The sequence below is a fragment of the Erinaceus europaeus genome, chromosome 9 (assembly GCF_950295315.1).
Source record: "Erinaceus europaeus chromosome 9, mEriEur2.1, whole genome shotgun sequence".
In the NCBI taxonomy this organism is placed as follows: domain Eukaryota; kingdom Metazoa; phylum Chordata; class Mammalia; order Eulipotyphla; family Erinaceidae; genus Erinaceus; species Erinaceus europaeus.
Window position 1 is genome coordinate 59,295,013 of NC_080170.1, and position 24,644 is coordinate 59,319,656.

The following is a 24,644-nucleotide window of genomic DNA, read 5'->3' on the forward strand; positions in this document are numbered from 1 at the left end:
CACCACATGACTTAACCAGGTGTGCTACCACCCGACTCTGGGGCGTTTGGATGAATAAAAATTTGAAATGCCTCACCGCCACGAGCTTGGTTCCTGGGTCATCCCTCTCTCAAGTCGCTAGCCTGACAAGGATGGGAATGTTGCACAGGTTAAGCTACTTCTTAACACACAACAGACAAATAGAATCCTTAGACCTGGCATGTTCTGTGGAGGCCTTTGTCATTGCTATGTACATGAAAAATAATGTTCCTGAGTGCTTCATGTAATAAGGATTTAAGAGAAACCCTGATCAGAGTATGAGACCAGGATAATGGAGAAAAGGTATTTCATATAAAGAGTAACTGATTCCTTGGTGATGCCCTTAGCTGGGTCTCAGTTCCATCATGTTGGTAAAGGAGGATAATCTTGAACACTTAGTTTGAAGTCATTACTCCAGACATTCTTGACCTTAAGAAGACTTGAGTTCCCATTGCCCTGTAAACTTCCTGGTCTCTAAGATCCCATGTGAACAGAGTCAGTAAGTAAGAGTGTGGCTGCACTGAGTGGTTTTCTGTGATGAAGATATGCTCTGTGTTCTGTACTCTATGTTATGTATTGTGCACTCTGTGCTGAGGCTAAGACACTGCACAAGTATGCTATAAGATTTCTTTACTGTCCTGAAATGTTTGGTCTAGGGAAACAGTCACACAATCATAAAGATGTCAGATACAACTACACTATATATGCCCAAGGCTAAGAGATGGGGTGTGAAAGTGAAACAGAGCTGATGTGTTGATCTGAGGAGAGTGTGACTAATGAAAAGGGTGGGAGCCTCTAGAAGGATAAACAAGAGCAAGACCCATTGTGCTAAGAGTACAGACTGCATACCTAAGTGGGCAAACCACACAGGGCTGCTCCTAGGTCAGTGGGATTTGTAATTCTTGATTCCTTCCTCCCTCCCTCCTCCCCTCCCCTTCCTTCCTTCCTTCCTTCCTTCCTTCCTTTCTTCCTTCTTTCTGTCCTTCCTCCCTTCCTCCCATCCTCCCTCCCTTCTTTCTTTCCTTCCTTCCTTCTTTCCTTCCTTCTTTCCTTTCTTTTCCTGATTTCTTATCTATAAGAGTCAGGGCTTGAATTGGTGACTTCTCTGGCTGTTAAACATTTGATTCCTAGTTAAGCACTGCCACTTACTGAAGACTATTGAGCTTGAGGCTGTGACAATACATGCTAGAAAGCACTTAAAGCAATAGTAGCACCAGAAAACTTCCCTAATAAACTGAACAGGATAGAAAGAGAAATGGAGTGGGAGTCGGGCGTTAGTGCAGTGGGTTAAGCACACATGGCGTGAAGCACAAAGACCGGCCTAAGGATCCCAGTTTGAGCCCCAGCTCCCCACCTGCAGTAGAGTCACTTCACAAGCGGTGAAGCAGGTCTGCAGGTGTCTATCTTTCTCTCCCCCTCTGTCTCTCCCTCCACTCTCCATTCCTCTCTGTCCTATCCAACAACAATGACAACAATAATAACTACAACAATAAAACAACAAGGGCAACAAAAGGGGATAAATAAATAAAATATTTTTAAAAATAAAGAGAAATGGAATGCAAATAACCTTGTCACTATATGATTGGTTCAATAAGATTTGATGCTCTGTCTATCGACTGCATAAAATCACTCCATAAAATATCTAAATTACTACTTAATACTGTTGTAAAAATAGTGGGCTTAAAATCTGCAGACCAGACTGAAGATATGGTGGAACTCTTCGGGAAGGGAGGCAGGATTTCTACATTGTATTAAGCAGGACTGTAGAACAGGAGTCTCTGAAGTTATTTTTCATCTTGTGTGCAATTGTCATGTTACTATTTTGATCCAGAGCAAAATACCCTTGGTCTTATATTCCAGCCACATTCTCTCCATGGTGTACAGAGAAAAGAGAGTATTTAGGCTATATTCAACAGTGACTTTCTTTTCAGTGGCTACAATCTTTCATATTTCTAATAAGTATTCCCATCTCTTCCTGCTTGCCCATCACTTGGTAGCTTTGACCAAAGAAGAGGGAAATAATGAGAAGGCAGTCAAACATTTCTAAACATCACCGAATGTATGTTGTGTTTGTGTAAATGTTTGCATTTACATATGTGCACACAAATATTAAGTGTGTAGGCAACTGTCTTTAAAACAATGTTCACTGAGGGATAGACAGTGGCATACCTGGTTAAGTATACATACATATTACCATGCACAAAGACATGAATTCAAGCCCTCACACCCCACCTGCAGAGGGAAGTGTCACAAACGGTGAAGCAAGTACTGCAAATGCATCTCTCCCTTTCTACTTTCCTCTCCTCTCTGAATTTCTCTCAAATAAAGAAAAAAGAAAAAAAAAATGGTCACTAGGAGTGGTGAATTCATTGTGTAGGCACCAAACCCCAGCAATTACCCTAGTGGGAAAAAAAAAGAAGAAAAGGAAAAGAAAGGAAAGGAGAGGGGAGGGGAGGGGAAGGGAAAGGAAAGGGAAAAGGAAAAGGAGAAAGGAAAAGGGGAAGGGGGAACGGGGAAGGGGGAAGGGGAAAGTGGGAAGGGGGAAGGGGGGATGGAAGGGAAGGGAAGGGAAAAGGAAAGAATGCTCATGGACAAGTGTTAACATATCTGTGTCTCTAGTGTCAAGGATTCTGAGGCACATGTATGTGTGAAAGCAATTATAAATATGTGTCCATGGGCTGTATTACCCTGAAGCACAGAAACCACTCCGTTCTCCATCCATGATAGTGGAAGAAAGAGGGAGATCTCTCTGACTTATGATTTACCATATCCTATAGAAAAAAGGGTGCTGAGAGCTTTATGGGTCCTGTCAAGGGATTCAGGCTGGTGCTTGACCCTCCATGGTACAACTAGTAGACCTGTCCTTCTGTCTGATACCTCTCCCTTTGGCCTATAGGTCCCTGTCTGGCCGAATCGTTGGTGGTGTCTGGTGGTTCTTCACCTTGATCATCATCTCCTCATACACAGCCAACCTGGCTGCCTTCCTGACTGTAGAGAGAATGGTGTCCCCCATCGAGAGTGCTGAGGACCTTGCAAAGCAGACAGAAATCGCTTATGGGACACTGGAAGCTGGATCCACAAAGGAATTCTTCCGGGTAGGAAATTAATAAATCTAGCCTAACTGTCCCCTTCTGTCGTTCCTTCTGTTGTTATGAAGAATGAGACCCAAAAGAAACTGAGAATTCTCTAGCTAATTCAAGACACAAGAATCTATAAAGACTTCCAAGTTTTTTGTGTTTATGAATGTTATCTGACATATTTTTTATTGCCACCAGTATTATCACTGGGGCTTGGTGCCAGCACTACGAATCCATGCCTCCTGGTGGCCATTTTTTCCTTTTTTTTCTATTTCAGTTTTATTTGACAGAAAGAAATTGAGAGGGGGAGAGAGAAAGACACCTATAGACATGCAGGTGAGAAGCAGGGGTCTCAAACCAAGACCCTTGCACATGGTGACAAGTGCACTTAACCAAGTCCACTACTACCCACCCCCATTTAACATATTATATCTCTATCCATGGCACAATACTATGTATCTGTAACTAAGGGCACATCTGTATTTTCAATAGGGTCTGTACCCTAACCAATCCACTGCAGTGATGGGTCTATGCTGAGAAGGCTTCTCAATCACATCCAAGTTCAATATAAAGAATTTCTGTGACTGATTTCAAAATCCACTGTGCAGAGAGGAAGGAAAACTAGCACACAAAGCCAGTCATGCATTGGGAATTTTTACCCTAAAGTCTGAGGAAAAGGTCTTAAGTTTCAGTAGTCACTGAATCACTTACAGAACATCATGTGCCAGACACCAGTTATGCATTTTATTTCTATTCCCATTTAGTCTCCATGGCAACACCATGTAGCAAGGACTCTTACCACCTTTGTCAAAAGAGAGCACTGACTAAAACTCAGAAAGGTGATGTCACTTGCCCAAAGTCCCCTATTCTATAGAATACACAGAAATGAGAGAGCCAACTATGGAAAGGTAAAAGGTATACAAGTGAAAGCCTCCTAGCTGTCAGTACAAGCTCATTCACTGCCACACTGTGCAGTTTTCTCCCCTGACAAGATATGCGCCATGAATCTTTCCAATATCTGAGAATGACCCCACCACCACCTTGGAGATAGGAAGACAAGATTATTGACCACAACAACAGGCAAAAGGAAAGAAGCTTAAGAAGGGAGATCTCTGAAAAGTGGTTTTCAGTCCTGATGACAGCCTGAGCTTGGTAGCCCCCCAAAGTTACTTAATCCTCTGTCAACTGTTTAATTAAGATATGTGAGAGACCAAGGGAGTAGCTGGTGATAGGAGAGATCCAAGAACAAATACCTGAGGATGTCTCCTAGCCTCTCTGCCACTCACACTGCCTCTGAATTCCTGGAGCTTGATTTTCATGTTAGTCTGTTCCTCAAACTGTGAGCAGAGCCTCCAATCGAAAACACTAGGAGAGGCTGAGAGGACATATTAACTTTCTGCATATGTTTGCCCAGAGGGCTCCAAAGCACTACCCATCCCTGCCTGCTCCCCACTGAGCCAGCCTGGCAGGTCAAATTGCATCTTGCAATTGTCCTGCTGTGTGTTTTGTTGATTTTGTGCTTGGATGATCTTCTACAGATCTAGTCACAGCTGAATTTATACATTTCCCTCTTTCCTGTGAGGTAATATTAGACACACCACAGCTGCATTGCTTGGTTCTGAGTATTACCTTTCCTGATTTTGAAATACTCCTTCCCATTTCTCCTGTCTTCTTTTCTTTTTTTACTTTTTAAATTTTTTATTTATAAAAAGGAAATATTGACTAACGATAGGATAAGAGGGGTACAACTCCACACAATTTCCACCACCAGAACTCTATATCCCATCCCATCCCCAATAGCTTTCTTATTCTTTAACCCTCTGCAAGTATGGACCGAAGGTCATTGTGGGATGCAGAAGGTTGAAGGTCTGGCTTCTGTAATTGATTCCCTGCTGAACCTAGGCTTGACACTGATGCCTGAATGATATACCTGAATGCAAAGAGTCAGGTATCAGGCATTTCAAGTTAGAAAGGGCTACAAGATCGTCATGTACAGATTCCTCATTGAACAGCAAGCGGGTTATAGAAAAAAATACTAACATCAGGCTCCTTACTCCCCAGCCAAAGTCCCTTCTAGACTGCAAACCATAAGGGGAACCAAGCCATCTAGTTCATCTAACTGTAGACTACTCAGACTTAAAACTCTATCAAATGCCTCCTTGAAACTCTCAGTAACTATTTGCTTTGAGGCCTAGACTTTTTGCAGATCCAAACAACTCTATTGCTCAGTTAACTTAAATGGCCACTTAATTGTATATCAATTCTGCCAACACATGGTGTCAATATCTAAAAATTAAAAAAAATTGATATTTGTATGCAAAGAAAACAATACATCGCATGGATAATGATAAATTTATTTGCCACCAAAGTTACCGCTAGGGATCAGTGCCTACAGCAAATCCACTGCTCCTGGCGGCCTTCTCTCCCTCCCCCATTTTTTCCTTTCTATTTTTATTTGACATGACAGAGAGAAACTGACTGAGGAGGGAAGATAGAGGAGGGAGAGAAGACAGACATCTGCAAACTTGCTTCACTGCTCATGAAGCATTCCCCTGCAAGGGGGGAGCAGGGGTTCTAACCAGGGTCCTTGTGCTTAATACTATGTATGCATAAATGGGTGTGCCACAATCCGTCCACCCAATAATGATAATTTTACACTGCATAAGTCACTAGTCTATATATCAACTATGATTAAATAGGTTGTATGAATCTAGCAATTCCTTTTTTAAAGTCACTTATATATATTTAACACATGCCTATGTTAAAGGCATTTTCAGAAGCCAGGCTCCAATATCCCTGGCAAAAGGACATATTAAATCAGAGGGATAAATTGTGGCCCTGATTTGGGGCCTACTATGTACAGGATCAGATCCTCTGAAGCAGACATAAAAGGTAAAAGAATGCTCCCCTCAGGAGACACTCACAAACATGGCACCTCTACATAAACCCAATCCAGACAATTAGCAATATGACCAGACTAGCCAGGCCACCTACTGATTATCAAAGGAGAAACACTTTTTCACAGAGTAACCGCCACACAAGTCACATACACTAGAATCATCTGGAACTTGTGGAAAAACTTTGGGATTTTTAGGTCTACAAACTATATCTATCAACTTTATACCTGATCTTGATGACCACTAGTTTCAGAAGTATTGCACTTGCAATTTAATAATCTCAGAATACATAGAATTTGTTCTTATTTGTGAAATGGCAAGCAGGAAGTAGCTAGAGAGAACCAGAACAGTAAGTGAAGAAAGTAACCTAAGTAAATTTCAAAGGCAGGTAGACCCAAAAGAGTTTAAGAGAAAATGAAGAAAGCAGGAAAGTGACAAAATTAGATCCCAAGTTACTAGCTTTATCACTTGGCAGTTTATGTTCTGAAGGCAGGTCTTATTACATGGGAGGACACAGGACCCACTGTCCCAACACTCTTCAATTTTACCGCCTCCCAAGAATGAAACCAGACTCCACATTGTTGCAATCAGTAGAAGCTGACCTCAGCAAAAGAAAGATAAGTTCTTGACCCTAAACATCAGACTGAGCCCCAGTTTCCTAACTCTCCCCATATTTAAGAGGAATATAATCGCTCCACAGTAATTAAAATATTCTGAGCTATGCTGTTCATTCTGTACTTGCAAGATATTTGTAGTTTGAAACCTACTGGTACTAATTAAACCTCTTATTTTGCAATCACTCATAATTTATTTCTTCCTGAGTTAATCTCACTTATGAATGTGTGATCAAGCCATACTCAGCTCTTCATTAGTTTGAGGGGGGTTAATTCCAAGCAAAAGTCAGCACTCAGTCCCAGCTTTGCTCCTGTCTCCTACCAGAGATCTAAGATTGCTGTGTTTGAGAAGATGTGGACATACATGAAGTCAGCAGAACCATCTGTTTTTGTGAGGACCACAGAGGAGGGCATGATTCGAGTGAGGAAGTCCAAAGGCAAATATGCCTACCTTCTGGAATCTACCATGAATGAGTATATTGAGCAGCGGAAACCCTGTGATACCATGAAGGTGGGAGGTAACTTGGATTCCAAAGGCTATGGCATTGCGACGCCCAAGGGTTCCGCCCTGAGGTAAGTAGCCAAGATTTGCTTCCTTGGTACCGCCTCTGCCTTCCCTATCTCAGGAATGAAGTTGCTGTGCCTGCCACATAACTCCAAGGCCACAGTGCCAGCTGTCAAGAGGTCTCTTCTTGGATATCTGTGAGCCTGAAAAATTCCAGCTACCTGAGACCTTCAGCCCTGAGGTTGGAAATTGACCGGGGGCCTCAGCTTGCTGTGACTGTTGTTATTCCCACGTCTTTCCCTTTGCCTTATCATCCCCTCCAAGTGTGTTGAACATCAGTAAGCCTTGTGTTTCTGTTATGTGATCTGTAGCATCATCCTTTATCAGATGCCCTGAATTCATCTAAGCCATGAACAGTATTCTTCAATAACCTGGACTCTATGAGATATGTTGATTGTAATACTGGTCTCAAAAGAAACAAAAACCAACTGTCCAAATGAAAAATCAATTTGTGAGAGTCTTGAGACACTGGGTGTGGAAGTCAAACCAGTCCTAATGAATAGCAATACTATTTTTTTCCCTAGAAACATATTTCTTTAGGGTTTGGGCAGTGGTACACCCAGTTGGCACATGTTACTATGTGCAAGGACCCAGGTTCAGCTCCCTGGTCTCAAACTGCAGGGTGGGGGGGAGCTTCACAAGTTGTGAAATAATGCTACAGGTGTCTCTATTTCTCTCTCCCTCTCCATCACATCTCCTCTCTCAATTTCTCTCTGCCATATCTATCCAATAAATAATAAATATTTACAAAAGAAAGGTATCTCTTTAGAAAGATACAGGTAATTCAGTAACATTTATTCTCACCAACATGGTGGAATAAAGTACACTATAAAATGCCCAGATATGCTGGATAAAGAGATACTACCCTGTGGGCTGGACGATAGCGCAATAGGTTAAGCACACATAATGCAAAGCGCAAGGAGTGGCATAAGGATCCTGGTTCGAGCCCCTGCTCCCCACCTACAGGGGGGTCACTTCACAAGTAGTGAAGTAGGTCTGCAAGTATCTGTCTTTCTTTCCTCCTCCTCGTTGTCTTCCCCTCCTCTCTCGATTTCTCTCTGTCCTATCTAGCAACAACAACAGCTATAACAACAGTAACAATAACAACCACAACAAGAGCAACAAAATGGGAAAAATAGCCTCCAGGAGCAGTGGATTAGTAGTCACCTGGCACCAAGCCCCAGTGAAAACCCTCGAGGAAAAAAAAAGAAAGAAAGAAAGAAAGAGAGAGAGAGAGAGAGAGAGAGAGAGAAAGTAAGAAAGAAAGAAAGAAAGAAAGAAAGAAAGAAAGAAAGAAAGAAAGAAAGAAAGAAAGAAAGAAAGAAAGAAAGACTGCCCTGGAGGCCTGATGGTGGTACACTTGGTTAAGCACACATGTTACAGTGCACAAGGACCCTGGTTCAAGCCCCTGGTCCCACCCGCAGGCGGAAAGCATTGAGTGGTGAAGCAGTATGGCAGGTGTCTCTCTGCCTCTCCTCTCTCTCTCATCCCTCTAGATCTCTGGCTATCTCTGTCCAATAAATTTAAAAAAATACCCATTTAAATACAAACTACAAAATGGCTAAGTCAAATGTAAATTAAAGCCATAGTGAAAAGTATAAGATGATTATTGTAAGGCTACTGCTTTACAATAAAGTTGTTAGCAGTGAAGGCAGGGGTAGATAGTATAATGGTTATGCAACGAGATTCTCATGCCTGAGGCTCCAAAGTCCAAGGTTCAATCTCCCACACCACCATAAACCAGCTCCCACTCCCCACCTGTGGGGGAGATGTTTCATGAGTGATGAAACAGGTCTGCAGGTATCTTTCTCTCACCCTATTTCCCCCTCCTCTCTCAATATCTTTCTGTCCTATTCAATAAAACAGAAATGAAAAAATGGCCACCAGGAGCAGTAGATTCATAGTGCTGGCATGAAGCTCCAGTGAAAATCCTGGTTGCATTTAAAAGAAAAAAAGAAAGAAAGGAAGGAAGGAAGTAAGAAAGGGAGAGGGAAAGAAAGAGAAAGGAAGAAAGAGAGAGAAAGAAATATTAAAAAAATATATATCAGTGTTTCTGGGACTCAGAATATGCAGGGGAGAGAGGGGCTGAGGGGGCCAGGTAGTATCTCGCCTGGTTGAGTGCACATGTTACAATGTATAAGGATCCAGGTTCAAGTCCCTAGTCCCCACCTGCAGGGAGGAAGCTTTGTGAGTACTGAAGCAGTGTTACAGATGTCTCTCTGTCTCTCTTCCTCTCTAACACTCCCTTCCCTCTTGATTTCTGGCTGTCTCTATTCAATGAATAAAATAATAATAATAACAATAAAGAGAGATGAGGCTGAGAGGTGGCAGGCACATCCAGTAGAGCATATACATTATCATGTACAAGGAATCAGACTCAAACCCCCAGTCTGCACCTGCAGAGGAGAAGTTTCATAAGTGGTGGAGCACTGCTACAAGTGAGGTATGCAGGTATTTCTTCTTCTGTTTTCTCTCCCTATGACTTCATCTCTAAACTTCTATTAATAAATAAATTCTTAAAATGTATTCTATTAAAAAAAAAAGAAGAAGAAGAGACAGTAAGATTAGAGAACCAAGTAAGAACCAACTGTGTAAAAGATGTTTGTTGTGGGGCCGGTAGATAGCACACTGGGTTAAGAGCCCATAGTGCAAAACACAAGAACTAGAGCAAGGGTCCTGGTTTGAGGCCCTGGCTCCCCACCTGCAGGCAGTGAAGCAGGTCTGCCAGTATCTTTCTTTCCCCCTCTCTGTCTTCCCCGCCTCTCTCAATTTCTCTCTGTCCTATCCAAGGAAGCAACAGAAGCAGCAAGAACAATAATAACAAACAACACGAACAAAAACAATGGGGAAAAAATGGCCGCCAGGAGCAGTGGATTCATTGTGCAGGCACCAAGCCCCAGAAATAACCCTGGAGGCAAAAATAAAAAATAAAAAAATATATGTGTTGCTCCTGGAACTCCAGTTGGTGCAAGCAGTATTGAATTGTAGCCCTATTATCCCATAATTTTGTAAAATCTATACTAAATCACCAATTTTAAAAAAGGATTTTTGTCCCTATTTGAAAAATAATGAAACAAGATGCCAAAGCCAGAAAAACTGATGTTTATATAACATGAACCCAAAATTCAGATCAACTGTCTTTCAAATAACTGAACTGAAATAAAAGTCACCAGAGTATTTGCTTCGTGCTCCACAATGCAGCATGTACATTAACTTATGTAGTCCTCACAACGTCTCTAAGAAGCCTAAGACCCCATTTTATAGATGAAGAAAAGGAGACCAGACAGACACCACTGATAAGAAAGGAGTCAGATTTCAACCCCAGGGTATTACTTCTTATAAGATCAAGATTTCCAACTGACAGCATCATTAAAAGTCAGACTTAGATCAGATTCTTGGTTCCTATTCACAAGGGCAAAACAATAACTATCAACTCCAAAATGAAAAATATGAAATTAGGAACCCAGGACATGCAACTCTGCTCTACAAGCAAAGTTGCAAGTGGCTGCTTGTTTTAATGTCCCAATAATTACTGTTTTGAGTAGTAATACTGTTTTAATGGATTTTTGCATGTCTCAAGATTCTGAAATGTGCTGACAATATTCAACTCTGTAATTTTTCTAAAACCTGAATTTTGTTGCTTACATTTTTGCTAGATAAAAATCATTTGCTGATTTGGAGAAAAAGCAATAGAAAGGAAGTGAATAATGAATAGAAGTCTATACCACAGACAGACATTGATGTGCAAGTCAAGACTACCCAACCAATGGCCACCCACCTTTTCTCATATTCCCTTATCTCCCATGGCTGCTGGTACAGTGTCCATAGAGCATCCTGATTCAGAAACAGAAAGCTAATTATCACCCTAAGAAGGCTATGTAACTGGAGGCCAGACAGTGGTGCAACTGGACAAATGCACACACTATAATGTACAAGGACTTGGGTTCAAGCCCCTGGTCCCCATCTGCAGGGAGAAAGCTTCAATAGTGGTGAAGCAGAGCTATAGGTGTCTCTCTGTCTCTTTCCCCTTCCCTCTCAATTTATGTCTGTCTCTATCTAATAATAAATAAAAGATTTAAAAAAGAAGAAAGCTATGCAACTGTGGGCTAGGAAAGTCCTCACTTCCTCTGTGGGACTCTATGTCTCTGTATTAAAATGAATCATGCTAGAAAATAGTAGTGTAGAGGTTCCATGAAAGATGCCATTGGGAAAAAAAAGAGAGAGAAAATGTGTGTGTACACTTACACACAGACATAATCTCCCCCCACCCCCACATCACTTTCCATCACTGTTCTACCTTCCACCTTTGATGCCATTTCCTTTCTTACAAAGATACCTAGAGTCAAAGAAAACCACATTCCACATACATCTGGATCTGCTCTAGTGATCTAAGAGCTACTATTTTATCCCTGGAAAAGTCTTTGCAAGACAGATGAGAAATAAGAGTAGGGGAACAATCAGTGTCTTCTCTAACCCCACTGGAAAGCAACTTATGCTTACAGGTAATCAGATGGAATCAATTTCCTCTTCATATTATTTGGAATAATAGAAAAATATATTTTAACACAGCTCTAATCATAAAGCTACAAACTCTTTAGAAGTGTCTACACACAGAAAGCCACTGCAGCACACTGAAAACTTTATCACATACCTCTTCTAGTCTGAGAAAGGAATGACTCTCAGGGGCCAGCGGTAGGTAGCACAGTGGGTTAAGCACACATGGTATAAAGTGCAAAGACCTGGATAAGGATCCTGGTCCAAGCCCCTGGCTCCCCACCTACAAGGGGGTCACTTCATGGGCAGTAAAGCAGGTCTGCAGGTGTCTTTCTCTCCCCATCTCTGTCTTCCCCTCTTCTCTCAATTTCTCTCTGTCCTATTGAACAACAGCAGCAGCAATAGCAACAAGGACAACAATAAGGGCAAGAAAGTGGAGAAAATGGCCTCCAGGAGCAGTGGATTCATAGTGCAGGCTCCAAGCCCTAGCAGTAATGCTGGAGGGAAGGAAAAAAAAAAAGGAATAGCTCTCTACAGCTCTGCCAGGAAGAAGTGCTCAAATCTTTTTGGTTTCAAGCCTGTGCCTACTGAGTCCTCCCCTCCTTTTTACCTACATGGAGTTAAATCCCCAGTCCTATGAACACCCATTCCCTTAAGTCTGCCCAAATATACTCTAGTTTCTTCCAAGATATTTTACCAGCCCTGCCTTGGGAAGTCGGAGAACTAATAATATCTAAGACCCAAGTGTTCTAAAACTTGCCAAGGATCCTTGAAGCCAGGTCATGGTCCTACAGAATGTTAAAAAGTCTTTTAGTGACAGAGAGAGAGAGAGAGAGAGAGGTGTGTGTGTGTGTGTGTGTGTGTGTGTGTGTGTGTGTGTGTGTGCGCACGTGCGCACACACACACACGCGCACGCGCGAGTATGCACATCCTCTGCTCTGGAAACAAATACTATGATAAGGGAAGGTGGCTCCACACTTGATTTTCCATTTGGACATATGGTGTTTTCTTCAACCAGATGCTGTTTGTGGACTATCCCTGCATGTTTTGGGATTGGGAAAGGGGCTAGGTTATGTTTCTAAAACCCTGAGGTTGTGGATAAAGACCTACACAGCCAATGCCAGTCACTAGGGAAAAAACAAAGAAAAAGTCCACTAATCATGATGTATTGGTTCTTTCATTGCCAATGAAATGCATTATACCAGTGAAGCTGAATTCTCTTTTCTTTATGACGATTAATACTCTGTTCAGTAAGAGATCATGTATTCAAATTTCCCAGCGAGGAGGAAATGGCCCATATATTGTCAACTCAAAAAGAAAAGTATATCAGATTGGCCTGTTAATGAGTTAAATCTCACTATCACCAACCATCAGGAGTTTCTAATTTGCTAAGAGTTACATCCTAATCAGGGCATTGGTCAAAACTTGGTCTTTAACTGTAACTGTGGTTACAGTTAGAGTCTTCTCTGATCTCTATGGTCATACGATGTTTGTCTTCCATCATGTGTCCTCTCTGTGCTGGATGTATGGGCCAAGGAGATAAGAAGAGCAGTAATATCCCACAGTTTAATGGGTGATAGACAGTCCAGAGTATCTGGCCTCTGCTCTTGTGTAGAGTGTCTGTGAGCTCCCACTCAAGTCTCATACCTTTCTTTCTGATACTTCTTCCACATAAGATCTCAGGTAGAGGTAGTGAGAGATGTGATCCCAGACTCAAAGAAAGCATGGTCAGGTACAGTTTGTGAGCATAATTACAGATACCTACTATTTTCCCCAGTGATGACAGGGTCAGAAACCATCAAGTAGAGGGAATTCAATATTTGGACATGCACATTCACAGAGGCATTGTGGCAGAGGAACCATGGGAGACCAACCTAGAGGAATTATAAGAGAACAAGTGGAGAGGGAAATATACTATATGGAGGGGACAAAGGGTGCGAACACAGTGGTGGGAAGATATGGGGATTGTCCTTAAGAATAACAAAGGATCTACCTTATTAGAGAATGCATTCATGAACAGGAATAATCTGTGTGGTCATACTGGGAAGAATTGCAAACATCTCTGTAGTTTTGATTTGATAGCTATAGAGAGCTATTGAGCACCAGTGATGGGGATTAACTAATATCAGAAATCATTCCAATGATTGCCTGCCTGTGATTTGTAGTATAATCACAGAAAGGAGGAACAAGGAACAGGAAGGTCATCTCAAAAGCTATTGTGGGGAATCTTAGTGAGAGATTATTTGGTGACAGGTTCTAATGGGATGAGGATCAGTGAAAGAAGTAATAGGTTCCCTCTCACCACCAATTACAGTATTTTCTCAAATACTTGGTGGTCTGATAAATAAGTCTACTGTGAGTTTCCTGTGACTTCTGTATTCCACTGAAAACCTAACCTGGTACAAACTGGCAACAGAACAACATAAAATAGAGAGTTAAGGGATTACCTCCCAAACAGAAACACTGACATCCTTAATTCACCTTTGGGTAGTTAGAAAGTTGCAAGACTTAGCTGGGAGGAGTACAGAGCCCACATGCACATGCTAGAATGACCAAGAACATCAAACCCTCTTCCCATTTCTACCTACAGTCACTGTATCTGATCCATAGCTGGTATTTAATCAGACATCATCAGTTTAGTATTTATCATCAACATTTCCATCATACTAATATCCTTATACAATATATTCTCCCTTCATACAACCATGTGCTGGGCATTATCCAGTAAGAAATGCTTTTGCATATTAGTATCTAGTAACAAAAGGATGGAAGTTAGGGCCAGTACTAAGGAAAAGATCCCACAATATTTGGAGGATAGTTATCACTTCCAGTCTCCTAGATACCTACACAATGGGACAATGTGATTTCAAGAAAGTCCAGTGAAATCTTCCTCCCCCAATTGTGATTTAAGTGTCACAAAGGTCATTCAGAGCAGCACCACTTTAACACACTGCATCATGGGGAAATGATAAATAAGTAATGTTTTTGTAGACTGTTGATTCCACTGCTCTGAAAAACCATTTCAGATAGGATCCAGGAATGTGTGATTTGAGCAAGGTCCCCAGGTATTTCCTTTATATGCAAATAGAAGTCCCATATGTCCAGCAGGGCTTCTTCTTCTAGCGTTTGCCTCCAGCAGGGCTAGAGGCCAGGAAAGGAAAACAACATAAAAACAATCATTATAATGAGACAACACCCATTCAAGTTAAAGGTTCTTTACTGAACAAATGATTTGGCCTACCTTGGTAAGACACTGTAACTTTATGAGCTTATGTTTTCTATAGTATCTAAATAGCAAAAAATGTGAATAAAATCTGTTGCCATTGCTTTGAGTTAATTAATTAACATTAATTAATCAGCATTAATTAATGTTAATTCTCCACCCTACCCTCCTTTCATTAGGTCTACAAAAAAGTCACTTTGGAGGCAAATAACTTATTTTTTCTTTCTTTGTGAAGACAATTGTGTTCATAAGAAATGCACATGAACCCCACCCTCACCCCCTTACAATGGCTGCAAAAAAAATAAAATGTCTCTCTGAGAACAATTTGTAGTCCTCCCCCACAGAGAACACACTGAAAAATAAAACTCTGATTTTTTTTCTCTTTACCTCCCACCCTTTCCCCATAGTATAGTACTGGTGTGGTCTGCCACTGGGAATAAATACAGTATGTGCCAGGGAAATGACAGTCTCTTTCAATTGGTCCTTGCCTCCTGATGGGTATTCAGGAATGCTTGTTGTCATGGTAACCCCATGAACTCTGTGGCCTAGGTCTAGCTTGATCAGAGACAAAGCTTTATGAGCAGAGAAGATGAATTTGTTGGCATTTTCAGAAGTATTGGAGAGAAAAGAACAGAGGAAGGAAATAGGATAAAAGGGAAGAGGAAAAAAAGGGAGGTGGGGCAAAAGGAACAGGCAAAAAAAGAAGGTATAAGTACACATTTGCATGTGTATGTGCATGCATGTGCACATGTACAAGGTATGACTATATATAAATGTAGAGTGTGCATATTAATGCATGTGTGGTGAGTGTGTAAATGTATTTTGAGTGTATGCATGTGAATGAATACATGTGTGTACCTATGAATGTGTGCACGTGTGGGTACATGTGAATGGGTGCTTATGTTCATGTATTACAAGTACGTGTGTGCGTGTGTGTGTGCAAGTATGTTTTGGTGTGTGAGGGCATTTTTGTGTATACATGTGCGGGTGTGCATGACTGTTGGTATGGAGAAACGAGGTTTGCCAATGGCACTGTCCTTCTACACCAAGTCAGTGATGAACGGATTATAGAGGATAGAGAGAAAGCTCCCATGAGACTGGTATAGGCAGAGTGGTGACAAGGAGTGGGACTAGCATTGCAGTGGTGGTGATAGGACCTGTTGTCTCTCAAGGCCTTAGGCAAGCAACATCAGCTGACTAATCTCCTCTGCCTAATTTATCATTCTTTTTTTTTCTGTTGTTGTTGTTCTGTTTTGTTTTGTTTTGTTTTGTTTTTGAAAGAGAGACAGAGAGGAAAATAGGAAAGACAGACAAAAGGAGAACCACCACAGCAGTGCTCCATCATCCATGTAACTCCCTCAGTGCCATCCATGGCACTGCCATGCGGCTCTGATGCTTAAATTGAGGACCTCACACAGTAAGGTGTGGGATATTCTGTGGGCTATCTCATGAGCCATTAAGACCTATTAAAAACACATACAAAGCATTTAGTTAACCCAGGGACTTCTATAAAGTACTTGGTGGGGCACTCATATTTAATCCTCACAACTCTGTTTCATCTTGATAACACAATAGTAGAAACTGAGGAATGAAGAGGTTATAGAAGTTGTATTAGAAATAGAAGGACTGGGGAGTCAGGCGGTAGCACAGTGGTTAAGCACAGGTGGCAAAAAGTACAAGGACCAGTGTAAGAATCCTGGTTCAAGCCCCCGGTTCCCCTATAGGGGGGTCACTTCACAAGCAGTGAAGCAGGTTTCCAGGTGTCTATCTTCTCTCTCCTTCTCTGTCTCCCCCTCCTCTCTCCATTTCTTTCTGTCCAATCCAACAACGACAACATCAATAACTACAACAATAAAAACAAGAGCAACAAAAATGGAAAATGAATAAATAAATATGAAAAAAAAAAGAAATGGACTCAATTTTCAGCTACTGCAATCTGACTGCAAAACATTTTCTCCACCATGAGGCAAGTGTACTTTCTTCAGGAAGAAAGGAGGAAAATGTGAGGAAGGAAAGCTTACTCAGAAGATGAAGACTATCCTCCCTGTCTCTCAAATGCACATACACACAGTTTAACTTTTTTTCAATCAGCCAATACAAAACAAGAACAATATGGTTCCACAGAAGGAGGGGACTGTTTATGTGGTCATGGTGCTGCCTCCATTTCCTAGGGAGTCCTTAACCCCTTCTATCATTTGTGGAGAACACAATCTTCTCTCTTGGACCAGAACCAGAGCACAGGTGACTGGCCCTACACCAGAAAACAGAAAAGAACACATCCAATGCCTTTTTTGCTGCCTGTTTGCCCATGAGAAATCACCCTTAGTATGTTTATGTTTTACAAATTCCAGACTAAACACAGCTTTTTCAGCCACTTCACACTAACTATGTGATATATAAGGGGGTGGGCAAGAGGAGGTATGTGCAGGACAGTGTACGTAGTCAGTGCCCTATGCTTGCTTGAGCATGTATCTCCACCACATGCTCTGATTTGGGTCTAATCATTTCCCTTTCTGGAGTAGGACTGAGATAACAAAGTCACCCTCACCGCCTCTGCTTCCTCATCATATGACATCCTTTTTACATTTATTTATTTATTTAAATTTTATAGGACAGAGAAAAATGATAAGGAGGGGTGATAATAAGAGAGATACATGCAGCACTGATTCACCACTTACAAAGCTTCCCCCTTACATGTGTGGGACCAGAGGCTTGAACCTATGTCCCTGTGCATGGTAATATGTGCACTCTACCAGTTATGTCACCACCTGGCCCCAAAATGTGACATCTTTAAACATCAGGGGAAAATTGAAAGCCTTGGAAGTCTCATCGTAAAGTATACCCCTAGAATTAGAGGGCCAGACTAGAAGCAGGGTAGGATTGGTGAAATCAAAGACAAAAGACACATATCCTACTCTTGGGGCTGAATTTACATCATTCCTGGTTGAAACAAACCTTAAGGAAAGAGAGGGGATGGTGGTGACTAAAATAAAATGGCAAGGAGAGATGTAGAAATCAATGGCACAGGAAATGAATGGTTTTGACCATGGCCTAAGAAGCAGTACAGAGTGGCTGCAATTTGCCTGTGAAGCACTGTTTTCTCTTGCTGATACACAAATTGTATGTTACTTTCTTTTTAGAGGCTGTTACTATAAAAAATAGCAACTCTCTTTTGCTTTTCTCCCTCTCATCAACACTTTATTTCAGATTTTCCCTGTCTTTTTTTTTTTTTTAAGAAGGAAGCTACTATTACATAAAACCAGGAGTGGTATGCATCCAAGCTCTGCCATGTGGACTTGCAAATGTGAAGAGCAGATGTGCTTTGGTATTCATCCAGCCTTGTTCAATACCTACCCCTCAACATTTACAGCCTGTGTCATATTGGAAAAGGTAGAAATTTTTAGTATTAAATGTCAACTTAAGGTTAGAACCCTGAAATCAGGGCTGAGTGTGAATCCCACATCTGCCAGAAATAAGTAAATTCACACAAGCTACCTCATCTTCCTAAGCCTCAGCTTCCCCAAATATGATAGTTGGGAGTAGCACTAAACTGTTGTTGTTACATGATTAAATGAAAACAAATAAAGTGCTTACCACACTGCTTGGCACATACTAAAGTAACTAAGAAGTGTTAATTGTCATTACTTAATCTCTCAGGCTCCATTTTCTCATATTCCAAATGAGGATCTACTACCAGTTTTGTAGCATTGTCCTGGGAATAAAGGAACTCACTTATGAAGAACTCGGAGAGATAAAGGTGCTCTCAAATATTAACCCCTTTCTTCTCCCACTTCCTTTCTTTTACTGCATCCCTCTGGCATTCCCATTTGCGTTGTTAGTGTAGAAATCTGACCCAGATATATGACCACAGCCTTCTATGAACCAAACAACTATTCTTCTTTTTCATTACAATGAAAGGGGAATTTCAGGGTGCAGAGAGACAGAAACATTCCAATCAGCAATTTTGTTCTATTTTGGGCTCTATACCAGAGACATTCAGCTAATACCACCTTGCTGCCATCCACTTGTCTGAGGCTAGAAAGTTTCTAAACCTGGTGTGTCAGAGGGGGTCACTTCACAGGCGGTGAAGCAGCTCTGTAGGTCTTTCTCTCCCCCTCTCTGTCTTCCCCTCCTCTCTCCATTTCTCTCTGTCCTATCCAACAGTGATGACATCAATAACAGCAATAATAACTACAACAATAAAACATGGGCAACAAAAGGAAATAAATAAATAAATAAATAAATATTTTTAAAAAGAAGAAGTGGAAGGGAAGCACTGAGTTGAGCCCCTGTAGAGATTTTTCTGGGACAATAGCTCCAGCAACATTCAATGAATAGTCTATGGCTTGAGAACTAGATAATGGTTGGATAATCAGTAATCTAGTTACTTGGGAAGAAAGTAGCTAAGACCCAGGTGAACTCTGTACCAAAGGAGGCAGCTTCCTCCTAAGGAAATGGACATATTGAACTACAGGAATCACCAAACAAAAGTCATGCAGAGAAAGTTACATTTGTTATTCATGCATCTCTTCAGGGCAAGCGTCTTGCAAAAAAAGAAAGCAAAGACCTCTTAATCACATTCTCTGTTCTAGAAATAAAATTTATTCCTCAAGAGGAATAGTCAAAATAGTCTTTAGATGACCTACTAACAGCACTATTTTGTCCCACTCTGATGTCTTTCTTCCTTGTTTCCTTCTCTTGATCTATATTTTAAGGTACAACAACTATAGAGCAAGGGACAATTTTCTCATAGAATCTACCAGAAAAGTTCACAAGTAGGAAGCTGCTGTAGGTTTTTTGTCACATTAACTAATGTCTATCCAGTCAACTTCAATGCACATGGTGACTCTAGGAGCATGTGATCAAATCAACTGATGTGTGTGGTCTGATTCATGAGAACAAGCAAACACGGGGTCTATAGCACAGACCATACAAAACAAATTAAATCATCTGACTCTCACCTTCTTGGTCTCCTAGGCCATTACCAGTGAACAATCTGATAATGTAGGTATATATAAAGGATGTGCCCCTGATCATGCAATTAATTCTACCAATATCCCAAACATAATTTTCATTTCTTTTTAAAAAATTATGTTTCTGTTCTTTGTATCTTCCTTCCTTCCTTCCTTCCTTCCTTCCTTTCTTCCTTCCTTTCTTTCTTTTCTTTCTTTCTTTCTTTTTTTTTCAATCTACCATCATTTATTAGATCCCTTCGCTCCTCCTCCCACCATTACTCTCTTTGTCTCTGGTAATCTTGTTTTTGTCAATCTTCACTAATTTATTTTTGGTTTTTTTCTGTTAATATTTTTGTTTCCTTTTAACTTATTTTGCTTTCATAATTTCCTTGAGTCCCTTCCATTTTGCTACACATGGCAAATTTTCATCTTTTTATAGCTGAATAATATTCTTTTGTGTACATATGTGGATCATATGCCAGTTCTATTTTCAATGCTATTTAAAGGTTCTCTATACAGTTTTCTTTAGAGATTGGACCCGTTTACAAGCCCACTAATGGTCTCAAAGCTTCCTTTCTCTCCACAAATAATTCTCCACATATAATTTCTAGCTGAAATTATATGGAAAAACAAATATGAAGTTCATAGTTCTCTACCACTGAGGGCTCATTCTGTACATTATGATCCTAGATGGTTAAAACTCCAGTAGTAGATAAAGATACTACTGGACTACCCAGCATTTAGTTCATATTGTATCATGGCCAGTTCTTAGAATCCACTTGCTTTTCACTGAATTAGAGGGCTAAAGGCTATCTGAATGGTATTTCCACTCCCTCCAATTTACTGTAAAGAGACCTGCATTCATTCTATATTTATTTTGTGTCAAGTATCTTGAGATATCACTGACACTGGCCTGTATAACTGCTGTTATATGCTTCTGTGTCATATGCTTCTGCTTGACAGATATGGTTCACTGAGAGCTACAATGAACTGTCTGTACCTGTTTCTCATACTCTAGGAGGCGCACCAGTCCGATATTCATTCTGTATGGAATTACTGCTGGAGTGGCTGGCCTTTAGGTTCCCATTCAGGAGGAACACACTGGAGAGCTACTTAATCCCTCCAAGGATTAAACTTCTCAAGGGAAGGAGGGAGCAAAGTACTTCATTGCATGAAAGTTTACATTTCAAGGGAGGTTTCCATTACTCTCCAAATTCTTAGAGTCAATGCCTCAAAGGAAAAGAATGGGCAGTTGCTTCAGAACTGGCCTGATACTCATTTCTTAGCCTTTTATAAACCAAGGCCCAATGAAACCCATCTGAAATCTTTTGTTTACTACTTTTTCTAACTTCTTTGTGAGCAGATAGCTGTGCTTGCACATAGTGGTAGAGATAAATTACTCAAACATTAATGAGTACAAGGTCATTCCATGCTATCACTCCAGAGTTCCAAGTCATCCCACCCCAGATTCCAAAGATCATCAGTACAAATGCTGCCCCAGACTATCAGCTCCTCATGCTCAAGGCTAGGGCTTAGGTATTTAGGGGTTTTTCTTCTGCTCTTTGTCCTCATGGGAAATAATTTCTATGTATGCCACTGAGTTATGATTACAAGTGTGGCTGCAAACTCCTAAAATCACCATCATCTTTATGCTAAGTATCTATTTGAATCCTAGAATCTTCGGGTTATTGTAACTCTACAGAATTAGGGCCCAATACTAGTTTGCTTGCTTTGTGTGTGTTTATTTTGTTTGGTGCTAGGGATAGGATTTAGCATAAAACAGGTATTACTATATGTTTGCTAAATCATGTAATTAATTGTTGAAACTAATAGTACTTGGGTCCTTTCTAGTGATTTCAGTCATATTCTTCACACAAAATATAGAGAAAATATAAAACAATGTATCAGAATTCATTCAATCAATCTTAAGGGCTTCCCTTTATTCCAAAAGGCTACTCTCCCTTGGTATTTTATTCTTTGAGTCTTTCAAAGTCCTTCATTGAATTAAAGGAAGCTGAAGACAGGCAAAAGTTGCTCTTTTCCCACATTATTTATTAGAAAATTAATCTTGAGAACACACTTGCTTTGGTTCTCACTTGTTTACCCCATGCATGAAATGGGGATATCTGGAAAATAACACTAATCTCGAGAAAAGCCTCTGTCCCTCAGCCCTTACCAGCCCCAATCTGAATTGTCCAGATATCTTAGCTTTAAACCTATTAAATTCTTGAATTTTTAATGTAATGTTTTCCAAATGGAATATTTTAAAATCAAATTCTAACCTCTCTAACCTATTATAAACATATTGAACATGACCATTTCTTAAGGTTACTACCATTCTCAGTTATCAAAGTTTATGGGTTAGAATACAAGGATTCTTCCAAAAAGCACATCTATATTACTGGGAAGTCTAGCAGAACCCAAAAAGTCCAGGCTTTCATCTTTCTAACATCATTAATTTTCTCCTTAAATAAAAGATAAGAAAAAATGATAGAGGGAAATAAGAAAGTGGCAGGCTCTATCCTTTGGCTCCTTATTCAACAAGTGGTTACTTAAAATCTTATGAGATGTCCCATAATGAGACTTTTCTCATTGACTGCCACTGCTATGCAGTGGACTTCCTTGAATGCTACAACTATGTACAAATAAAAATTTTAACATGGACAAGTGAGGAGGTCTTAGTGATCATCAGAGAGGGCTTCTCAATGCATGCAGTACCCCATCTTTGGAAATTGATGATTATGTGTATGAATTTTATCATAGATCTAGGCAGGACGCTTAAGACAAACTTCATTTGCCCACAGGATACATAATAGTACAGTGGCCAAATAAGAATATAAGTATTAGATGAACTATCATACTTAGTACAGTGCCTGGCCCCTAGTAAATTACAATTATCAACACAACACTCTCACTCTTGTTAACTTTCGAAGCCTTTTCTGTTATGTTCCCAAAAGCTGAGATGTAGGTAAAATTCAATTGTATATTTTTCTATTCATTAATTGATTCAATTATTCACTTTGACAGAAAGGATGTTTCTTAATTATGTGTCTTCATGGAGTATCTTTCACTGGATGTAGTGGGTAGGGATATAAAGACAGATATTACCAACCATATCTGCTCTGAGGAGCTGACAGTATACTTAAGGATCAGGGCCAGGACATCACTACAGAAACATTATAGCACAAGTGACCAGAGGTCAGTCCAGAGAATCAACCAGTCAGGGAACACTGAGAGGTGAGATTCAACCCAGTCCCATTTTCTGACTTGGGAGCTAATAAGCTCACCACCAACAGAAGGTATGACTCTTCCCCATACTTCCTATTATAGGGATCATCCCTCATGCTGTGAAATTATTCACTTTATCTAAATACCTGGGCACTCTTAACTCTACACAGGACTCTGGACCTGAGTAGAATAATGGAAGCTCTAGATATAAAAAACAGGATAGCTGAGAGTTAGTAACAAAAATGATAATTAAGAATTTTCTCAAAGTTGCTACTTGAATCTTTCCTTGTACTGATACTCCTTCTCTACCTACATTTCCTTAAAAGTGAAGGAAGAAAGAGGAAAGGGGTATCAGGAAACTTGGGCAGTGCGTGACTATGCCTGTACTGAATCTTTCTGAAAAAAATCCTAGGACTCATCAGTACCCTTCCTATGTTTCTTCAAGCCCAAGTCTATTTTGATTTTGTTTAACATCAACTGTTAGAAGAAAGAGGAAGATGGAGGAAAGGGTTAGCCCACAAAGGCATCTAAAAGATCAGAGAGTGTATTTCTGAGATCCGTTAATGGAAATTGTTTTCTCAGCTTGAAAACTGCCACACTTAAACTCACGATGCGGAGTAAGTGAAATCATAAATATGAACTCCTTTTCAGGCAGCAAACAGCATTCGGAGTCTGTCTCCTTTGCCTTTGGGGATCCATATGCCACAGTCTAGTTAGCTGCCCAGAAACTGACAAACATAAATAAAAGGTAATGGTTGCAGGAAACTGAGCTCCTGTGAGTCAAGAAGTGTTTTCCAGGGAAGAATCAACACACTTCTTCTTAAAACACTAAAGTTACCAAATAGCCAAAGTTAAGCTATTGTAAAAACAAATAACAAAGGCAATAAAAATAAAACTGCCTTCCATGCCCTCTGTCTACACTCATTAGTTGGTAAAAACAGTTTATAGTAATAAAATGATTGTTTCAGGAGTCCACAAAGACAGTGGACTGAATGGATAGCCCATGTGTTATCTCTCTGAAGCTTAGTGCAACCTACTATGGACACAGATCATCCAAACCCCTTTCATCATTCCACCAATGTTTCATATGGTCTGTGACCACATGCCAGCTAAATGGTATTAAAATTAAATTTGATGGCAGAGGACACAGTGGGGATTGTAAAAAAATAAAATAAAATATATCAATGTGGGGACACACACATACACACACACTAATACAGTAGAAGAAGACATAAGTTATACCCTGAGAAAGTCAATTTCTGGCCTGAAGCTCTCAGATATGAGGTATCATAAGATGAGAAGGTAAATTCAATTAATTAGTTATTCTATTAACTCAAACTCCAGTGAACTCTGCACACAAACACTTATACACAACATCAGAATGCGGGCAGTGAGCGTTGTGAGTATAGAGACACTGATGGACTTCCTTGGCCCTCACAGATGGCTCTGCATATGTTTTACATACATGTTGTCATTGATGTGGTCATAACCTTGGGATATGATCAATACTAATCTGACTTAATGGAACAGGTGTCTGTGGTCTTCCAAAGCTGTCAACTGTCTGGCATAATGA

The 24,644-nt window shown here is 40.4% G+C and overlaps 1 protein-coding gene across 8 annotated transcripts in view; it reads left to right on the forward strand.

Annotated features, from left to right (window-relative positions):
* The window catches only part of GRIA1 (glutamate ionotropic receptor AMPA type subunit 1), a 325,563-nt gene that overhangs the window by 281,865 nt on the left and 19,054 nt on the right, over window positions 1-24,644 (forward strand). For 6 of the 8 annotated variants that reach the window (XR_009551600.1, XM_016194434.2, XM_060198023.1 and 3 more), the window contains exons 12-13: window positions 2,915-3,113; window positions 6,932-7,179. Coding sequence is in view for 7 of the 8 variants with exons in the window: in XM_016194434.2 (XP_016049920.2) it covers window positions 2,915-3,113; window positions 6,932-7,179 (447 nt within the window). In the remaining variant the exon portion in view is untranslated. Of the gene's footprint in view, window positions 1-2,914; window positions 3,114-6,931; window positions 7,180-18,124; window positions 18,508-18,545; window positions 19,438-24,644 lie in introns of those variants that run through there. The other 2 variants (XM_060198022.1, XM_060198021.1) reach the window with 2 other exon arrangements.